General features: G+C 31.5%; 2 protein-coding genes across 2 annotated transcripts; both read right to left on the bottom strand.

Annotated features, from left to right (window-relative positions):
• Positions 1-93: 93 nt before the first annotated feature.
• Positions 94-2,012, bottom strand: LOC111284193 (anaphase-promoting complex subunit 11). The gene is made up of 2 exons (XM_022872913.2): positions 1,859-2,012; positions 94-529 (listed from the first exon to the last, which is right to left on the bottom strand). Exons 1-2 carry the CDS (start codon positions 2,010-2,012, stop codon positions 414-416), a joined length of 270 nt encoding a protein of 89 aa, XP_022728648.2. The 3' UTR covers positions 94-413.
• Positions 2,013-4,045: 2,033 nt separating this feature from the next.
• LOC111284192 (putative F-box protein PP2-B12) lies at positions 4,046-6,705 on the bottom strand. Its single transcript, XM_022872912.2, has 3 exons — positions 6,177-6,705; positions 4,848-4,966; positions 4,046-4,737 (listed from the first exon to the last, which is right to left on the bottom strand). The coding sequence occupies exons 1-3, from the start codon at positions 6,534-6,536 to the stop codon at positions 4,290-4,292; spliced, it is 927 nt and encodes a 308-aa protein (XP_022728647.2). The 5' UTR covers positions 6,537-6,705; the 3' UTR covers positions 4,046-4,289.
• Between the last annotated feature and the right edge of the window lie 2,483 nt (positions 6,706-9,188).

Here is a 9,188-nt window from a genome sequence, read left to right as displayed (position 1 = left end):
CAAATAAAATGAGGACGAGTACCTTTCTGCAGTTAAACAGAAGAAACAAATATCACCCAAGGACATGAAAACAGAAAGAAAACTGTCTTCAGATGAGAGTTAAAGGCTGACCGCATTGCTACAACCTTCTTTTAAGCACAGCAAACTCATCACATTCACATGGATAGAGAGAGTTATACAGCCAATGCAAAACCAGAGACTAAAGTGACAACCATGGCTCTAAAAGGAGGGTGGGTGTGTATGACAAATTACTTGCAAATGGCCAAACCATTGATCCACTTGGCAAAACAACCACAACCACAACAAAAATTCAAATTTGGTGATTCTAGAGTATATGTAGATCAAAATGAGAATAGTTAAAAGGATGTATTTTAACCCGAGCAGACTACTGAAATTGGTTAAAAGTTCACTGATTATCCTTTGAACTGCCACTCCCTACGGCACATGGGACAATGTGCTTGAGAAGTCTGTGAATTCACCCATTTCAATATGCAATGAAGATGGAAAGCGTGGTTACATGCACCCCAAACTGCAATAGAACAACAACAAATTAACATCATTAAGGCGACGGATAAAGGCAAAAAAAAAAAAAAACAAATGCTGAAAACAACAAAGATGATGAATTCCTAAAACACATAAGAAACAAATTCTAAGGAATCATTGAGATAGAAATGAAGACAATCGAGGCGATATGGATCCGAATTGTCAGAGAAAATTATGTGTTATATTTGTGAATACCTTTTCTTTCATCTCTCTTTATATAAAACTCATAGTGAAAGCTGTAAATTAGACAAAATCAAGGAATTATCCTCCTTTCTATAGATTTGGCCACAAATTTGACTGGCTGCAGAAACTTCAATCATTCCCCAGATATTTTGCAAACTAAAATTTTGGGAACAGAGAAAGTGCATGAGAAATAGAGAAATATACATAGCATGGAAAAAGAGATATCAGCTCATAACTGAAATGAGGATCCCCAAAGTTCAAGTGTAATTCTCTTCTGCCAAATCATGAAAGCTTTATGATACCCAACTGACAAGATAATAAATGCTGAATTTGTGACAATCTTGTTGAAAATGTGAAACTCAAAAAAATATCTCTTATCAGAAATTCTCTATGGGTTGCATCAGATTGATTTTGGACAAGATTTACTCCTTCAACAGATTTACAAAGAGAAGTATAAAATAGCCATATTTTGCATAATCCTCCAGCTTTACAGTTTAAATTAATGCTATACATGTTGGAGGTTTCACCACCGAAAAGTACATAAGCTTCTATCAATACAAATAAAAATAGCAAGAACAATATCATTATCCTCAATTTCATGCACTTCCAAGGAATATGCAAATTTGGTAGTGAACAGTCTAATAAAATGGCAAGGCTCTACATGTATAATCAACCATGTAGCAAATTCCCTCATTGTTTGCCAACTCATAAATCCATGTCTACATGCTCAAATCTGTATCTCTTTCTCTGGATGGAAAAAGTGCTACAATCTCAAAATAATACGTAATTCCTAAAAACTATACATTAGTGAAATTATCATAGAAAAGTAATTTTAAATAGACTTTATGTCATAATATATTATTGGGATTTCAAAGAGATTTTTCTTTTCACATGAATGCTATTTAGCAAATTTTATTAGCATTGTCTTCGTAATTGTCCAACAAATAGAAAAAAAAGAGAGAGAGAGAAAAGGAAAGGAATAGGAGACATGTTCATCTAAAGTGAAAGGTAAGGACTATTAAAGGCATGGCATCACATCGAAACTCCTTTCAGGAACTAAATAATGTCTCAAGAACATGGGAAACTATCACAAAAGTATTGCCAAACATGACAACTCAGAGGATAGACTTACTCAATGGGCAATCATCCCCAGGGAGTTTACAGTCAGAACAGCAACCGTCAAAGGCCATCCTACAAATTCCACATGTTTCATCTTGGGCATCCCACGTCCATGAAGCAACAGCATGCCATCTGTCATCATAAGGACAAGAATTATGGTTCCTCATCATTTCAAAAGGAATATTCAATAAAAAGCATAACTAAATTGACTATGAGCAAAAAAACCAAAGGACCGAAAACTTTGTTCAACGCAAAAATTTGTTGTAGTTACAATGTGGTGCAAGTGATAAAGAGAGCTTACTCTGCTCATCCCCCAGCGGATATTGGAAGAGAAATAAGTCAAGGGAAAACTGTTTCTTCTAGTAAAAACCAAATGCATATTGACCACAAACAAGTCCAAGTATGCATCAAAAAGCGGAAACAAATATATACTCGGTACCATTTAGACTGCACCTGATATCAATCAAGGGCAAATACATTATCAAGGGCAAATACATTGTTTCTTTATGCATGGTAAAGACAAATTAAAAAGGTTGAGAAAGAACCAGCAAAAAATGCTATTTGGGACAAATCAAAGATATACTTGAGAATTACAAAAACCACAAAAAAAAGCTAAAAAAGTGGGATAAATTATATATATATATATATATATATGCTCATGATTAACAAGAAAGAACCATGTCAAACATCTACAAAAACCATTATGCCTGGAAAGACTTCATATTGATGACCTTGAAGCTAATTATACATCCTAATTGCAAAAGTAGAGTTCGTCAGAAAATTTTAGGAATGATTCAAGCCAATCGAGTTTCAGTTGAATTCAATGTAGACATATCATCGAAGTTGCAATAAATTCAAGAAAGCAAAGATTTCACAGGAAGAAGAAGATTCAAGCAAAAAAATAAAAATGTAAGGAACACTCTAATTCATGAAAAGGATACGTAGCAGCTTGACTTTCATCTTCTCCTGCAAAATCAAGACCTGCCTGAGAGAACGATCCCACATACAAATAATGAAGTCATAAAAAAACCACTCATTTTTCATCGTTCTAGAGACTAAAACAAAATCAGCAAGAATCCATTTTCATTTGATATTCATTTCCATTTGTTCAATTTCCTCAGCAACAAAATAAGACGAGATAGTCAAAGTTTTGCTACATCAGTTTAATTTTTGCTATTCATAGCCATACACAGAGAAAAATAGAAAGGCACATTAGCGCCATATTTCATTTATCATAACAATTTGAAGTATATACTTTACAAGAAAACTAATACTATCACATAAAAGAAAAGGCTATAATTATCGAAAATTCAGGAGGGGACATATAGAAGGCAAACATTTAAGATTAAAAAACCAACCTACAATGGAATAACATAGAAAAAAAAAAAAAAAAAGAAAACCGCAGAAGCTAAAATGCAGAATAACATTTGAATTTAAATAGAAAAGAAATAAACAGTTGAAATAAATGAAACCCAAAGACCAATTCTAAAACCCTTGTGAGTCTATAACTATTTCTAATCAAAAGAAGTAACAATAACCCAGACAGCAAATCACCAAATAGGCACATTCCAGGGTGCTTTTGCATGGATCATCACTTCATTTAGTTAGTACATTTTTGTATTGTAGATCATTTTATTAGAAGTTATTTAAGATTCTTAAACAAAAAGAAATCAGGAAAATTGGTAATAATACCTTAAAGTCTGAAAATTGAAGTTCTTTTTATCCCCTCTCACCTATCTTTTGGTCTGTGGTTTTTTCCCACTCTTTTAACTTGCTTGGAGGGAAGAGAAATGCTAGAGGCAGTCACTCTTGGACACACGCTTATTTATTGAGCCACCTTAAGACCCATAACTGCTAATAGCAAGTTTCTCTCGTTTCTTCCTGCTCACTAGTTAGTACTAACTTATCTGTAAAAATAATAATAATTTCACACTTTGAGTCTTGAGGTGAAATTTTCAACCAAATATTTAAATTTTAAAAATTTTTTTTTATGTAATTTAAATTAAAATAAAATTTAATTTAAAAAATTTTTAATATAATATTTAAAATGTGAATTTATTAAAGATATTTCTCAATCACATATCAAAGTTAAAAATCAATAATATTAAAGATGAATGCTATATTAATTAATATATTCATAATAGGTATAATATTAACAAAATTTTAAATTTAAATATAAAATAAATTTCATAGAAGGTCATTCTTGACATTAATAAAAATATTATTATTGAACTGTTGCAATTTGCTTTACCAACTAAATTCTTGAATTTAATTCATTGTGTGTGACAATGATAAATGGATTATTAGTCATTTATCACCAGAAAGGAAAAAAAAAAAACATTACTATGTCGTTGCAACATAAAAGGAGTAAGAAATTAGAATAAAGCACTACAAATGAGAAGATTGATCTGAAGCATGAAGACAACCATTCTGCAGTCTCCAACTTACTTATCCACTTTAGGCCTAATCTCAATCCCTTGAACGACAAGGCCACCCTTTTCAACGCCAGCCTTAACCTCCATGATACTCATCTTCAGTTCATCTACTCCATATCTATTGTAGAAGGCACCTAACTCAATTTCTAACCACCCATCTGTTCTCTCCTTTGGACGTTCCAAACTGGACATGACACTAAGGTATATCAATTTAAGCTTATACCATCGACGATGCCTCTGAATCATGGGGTCTAGAAGAACATATTTTCTACAAATTTCATCAACTCCAAGTGTTAGTTCAACCTTTGCGGGATGGTATTCAAAGCCGAAGGCTCCTATTCCCATCTTGAATACAAGGTAAGCTGCATAGTTTGTATCTAGTGACAGCTTGGAGGTACTAATCTTGCCACGGATTTCAAGCCACCACACATAATTCAGCTTGGCCACCTCCTTAAACCTGTTCATCGTGACAAACACAAAATATTCAATAACCAAAGTGAGAAGACAAACATAAATCATAACTTTAAATATGGGGAAAGGGGAGATGAATATATTTTGAGTATAAACCTGGATTCAGGATGGGAAATCCAATTCCAATGAGCCGGTGTACCTCCCCATGTAATCAATAAATCTCTTGAAGCAATCATATAGCTTTTCTTGCCACTCCATTTGTCTAGTGAAAAACTCTATCATACACATCAAAACCAAGTTAGAGGTGCAAACATTAAGATAATAACTATGAATGAAGAACAAGAACCCCTTGACCGCTCATAGGTTTATGTTGCATAAACTAATTTTCTAGCTAATGTATAAATAAAAGCTTTGTGCATGAAATTTCAGATGCTGGCAAGTAGTAACTCAAAAAACAGACGGAATTAAATATGAGCAAAACTTCAACTCTTAATGTAAAAAAAAAATGGAAACAAATTGGCGCTCTTGATTGGTTCACATATATATGATGACTATAGTTGAAAATCAAACTCAAAAACCCCTTTTCCCCTTAAAAGCTTTTTATTATAACCATGAATTGTTGGATTTGCATTGGCTTGTAAATCATTTTATGCAGAGTGTTTATTAGTTCATATGGAAAGGCAATGCAAATTTAAGAATTTTGATAGAATTTCTCATGAAACGAGTTTCTCGTGTGTTTATTATTTCCCTTCACATTTCAAAAAAAGATATAATTCCAACTTATGGGAATTATAAAGTAGCCCTAGTCTTAGATTGAAGATTACGGGATGTTATGCTACTATAGATTAGCGAGATTTCATTTCTAAACTAGATTAAGCACCCGACCTACAATTACAATCAATACACAATCGATGTAGAGTTCCAACCTGAACACTTCAAGGCTACAACAACAAACTCAATATCAACACTTAACAATGACCTATGTAATTCAATTTGGAAAATCAGATATTAGAACTCTTATATTTCTTTATGTATAGAGATTCATATGCTTAAGTTTTCAGCTACTTATTCCAGAAAAAGAAATTACATTAAAGATAGCTTCCTTTTGTTTCTAATTAGATAATCATAGCTAAGCATGAATCCATACTTCTAGTTGTATGCTTCATTTGGATGGCTAGTGTGAAGGGATTCCACCTGGCTTCTCCCTATACGATGCAGTGGGGCGGTGGAATCCCTTCCTAGGGCCAGTCAAATGAAGCGACACTCAACAAGTAAATAGATAATTCTACTTTGTGTGTGTTGGCACACAAATGAAGAAATAATGTATAAAATTGCTGAATAAGAGATAAATTCAAAGCAAATATGGGGAAAAGTACAAAAGCATATTTTCTTGAATGAAAATCCCAATTTATTAGTAGTATTTTACTTGAAATTTTAAGAAAAAATAAATAAAAGATTTGGAACAGAGGAGAAGAGATTTGATACCTTTCTGCCTTGATCAATAAGGATAGGATTATGAGAAAGGTAGAAAAAGAGGTGTTTCTTGGAGGAGAAAGTGAGGGAAGAGGAGTCGGCCTGAAGAGCCCTTGATTCTGATAAAATGGTCAGATAATCACACGGCAGGAAACTTTTCCAGACGCTATCGGAATCAGCAGCCGATCTGAAAGTAGAAGAAAGGCAGGCGAATCTGGAAGCATCGGCAGGGGTGGTGGCAGACAGAATGTTGGCTATGCACACTTCGGGTAGTTCATTCAATGAAACACCCTGCTCATCATTATCAAAGCCAATCTCTTCTTCTCCGGTATTCTCCTTTCTCTGGTCAATCTTGGTGTTGCAACTCCCCATTTTGTTTTGACTGCTACACTCAACTGTTGCCGACCAGGTTGATGATCTACTTAAAAAAGGATTTTTTTTTTTTCTTTCAAGGCAACAACAGATCGTCGGTCCAAACAGAATTTATACGATGAAACCTTAGCAGTCAACTTTTTTTTTTCTTCCAAGACAAGGACAGATTGTCGTATCAAACAGAATTTATATTACATTTACAGATTTTTTTTTAGTATTCGCGTACAAATAAAGCATTCGACGCAAAGTATTGAAACCTGTTGGCATTAAGTTTCACGAATCGCGTGACACTGAAAGATTCCCCTTACCCGTACTGACGCAGATGCGTGATAGTTTTTCCTTTTTTTTTTCTTTTTAATTAATATTTTACAGTAATTCGTAAAATATTCAATAAAAAATATTTTTAAATTTAAAAAATTTTTAATATGATATTAAATTATAAATTTATTAATTAATATGATATTTAAAAAATTATTATATATTATTATTTTAAATTAATCACATTAAATATAAATATTTTATTAATTAATAAATTAAATATCATATTAAAAATTTTAAAATTTTAAATATTTTAATTAAAAATTTTATTATAATTCAAAAATTATATTAAATTTTTTATTAGATCCCGCAGCACATGCCAATCATCCTATCAATTTTATTATTATTTTTTTATCAATGTACTTTAATTAATACTTTTAATTTTTTTCAAAAATAAAAGAAGAAATGATAAGTATTATATATTAAATTTTACATCTATTGTCATGATTCATTGTTGACATGATCCAAATGAATTAAACTATGATTAAAAAAAAAAAAACCTAAACTTTGATAACCATCAGTTCTGCACTCTCTTATATACTCTGTAAACATAACTCCATATGCTTACATACAACAATTCAATTAAAAAAAACCCTAACACAAAATAAGGTTGGAAACCTAAATGAAAAGAAAATATAACCATGCGAGAGACAGAGATAGCGAGAGAGGAATGAGGGAGAGGAGAGAAGGTAGAACCAAGAAAACCAAAAAATCCATAATAACAAGTACTAGTAATTAGTTTCTTAAGTCATTAACAACAATTTTTCCTTTTGTATCAAACGGGCGGTTTTCACAAAGACTTCCCATTGATGCTTCTCTTCGCATTTATAGTCTCATTTTCACTCTGGTACTCAGGGAAGTAATCAAGGAATGTTTCCTAGCTCATCATTGCCACCGAAAAGAAAGTTTCTCAACAAATCCTAAACGTTGAGCATCAATAGTTAGGTAAAGAACTTGTAGACGCTCTGTTTTGCTCAAAAAAAAATTTTGAATTGAAAACGGATTTGACTGTAAATTGGACTCATTTAGGAAATTTTGGGCCCAACTGAAGATTTCTATTTAATTTAATTTGTTTTATTTATTTTTTATTCATTTATTAAAGAAAAAAGAGAAGAAAATCAAATTCAACCAGGATATCTAGAAATCCCGAAGGGTTGTTTTTGTGATTCATCTGCACAAATTGGAAGTTACAATCAATTGGTAACCATTGACCTCCATTAAACAGGATTAAAATCCCAGGATTCAAAGACTAAATGGGAATGAATCTATTTAAAGATAGATTCGATCAATCCTTAAAAATTTTGTTGAAAAAGCCTATAAATGATGTCCTAAAAATCACATCATAAGGGAATGATTTGAACACAAAAATGGGAGAAGAGTTTTGGGTTTTTCTTTATTTTGTGTTTATGAAAATTCTAGAGAGATTTGATGGTTAAAAATTTTCGTTCTGGTCTTTTTTAATTTAGGTTTTGATTTTGGAAATCTCTAAAAATTCGTAGAATTTTGGTATGTTTTTCTAGGTTTAAGGTGTGTTCTGAAAATTTTTTCTGATTTTCTGGAATTCAAATTTTGGGATTTTTGAAGTTCTGTAAGTAATTTTTGTGTTTGATTAATTTTCAAGTTGAATCTTTAAAGTTTTTGGTGGAAGTCACGACAGTCGAAAAATTATAGCGGGGGTCGTTTTCTAGATTTTATAGTTTTTTTGGAAATTTTGTAGTTCTTGGCGGCCGATTGAATTTTTCGACGTTGAAACTTGGTTTTTTAGTCGAAGATTGGGATTTTTTTATTTTTTTGGTTAAAGGGCTAGAGAGAAGTTGGAATGAAGAAGGTTAAAGAGAAAGAGGGAGTTTGAAGTCTAAGAAAAAAAGCTTAAGGATTGGATTTTATACCAAATCCAAAATGACGTAGTTTTGCAGTAGAGTTTGACCCACGTGACCCGTGGAGATCCGCACGTGACCTGCTTCCAAGTTTGACATGTTTCGTAGGTTTTTCTTTTTTTTTGTTTTTATTTTTATTTATTTTATTTTTAGATTTTATTATTATTATATCTTCAATTATTATTTTACTTATTTTAAATTGGACAATTTATTATTTTTTAAATTACCTTTATGAATTCCATTTTACTTATTTATTTTATATAAAAATAATAATTGAAAAATATTTCTAAAATAAATTCATTAATCCTACTAAACTATTGGAGGATTTTTTATGAATTTAAATTTTTTATGAATTTTACCAAACCATTTGAGAATTTCATAAATCAATTTTTATAAAAAAATTATTATTAATAAAATATTTTATTTTAATCTTACCAAATTATTACAGGATTTGCAT

The sequence above is a fragment of the Durio zibethinus genome, chromosome 6 (genome assembly GCF_047325235.1).
Source record: "Durio zibethinus cultivar Kanyao isolate XHJ-2024 chromosome 6, ASM4732523v1, whole genome shotgun sequence".
In the NCBI taxonomy this organism is placed as follows: Eukaryota; Viridiplantae; Streptophyta; class Magnoliopsida; order Malvales; family Malvaceae; genus Durio; species Durio zibethinus.
The sequence above is the reverse complement of the archived record's forward strand: the minus strand, read 5'-3'. Positions and strand labels throughout refer to the sequence as shown.

Coding starts and splice junctions, on each gene's coding strand:
- LOC111284193 (XM_022872913.2), bottom strand. CDS start 2,012: ATGAGGAACCATAATTCTTGTCCTTATGATGACAGATGGCATGCTGTT. Junction 530..1,858: donor TGGGGATGATTGCCCATTGA/GTAAGTCTATCC, acceptor GTTCTATTGCAG/TTTGGGGTGCATGTAACCAC.
- LOC111284192 (XM_022872912.2), bottom strand. CDS start 6,536: ATGGGGAGTTGCAACACCAAGATTGACCAGAGAAAGGAGAATACCGGA. Junction 4,967..6,176: donor TTATTGATCAAGGCAGAAAG/GTATCAAATCTC, acceptor TGTGTATGATAG/AGTTTTTCACTAGACAAATG. Junction 4,738..4,847: donor ATTTCCCATCCTGAATCCAG/GTTTATACTCAA, acceptor CACGATGAACAG/GTTTAAGGAGGTGGCCAAGC.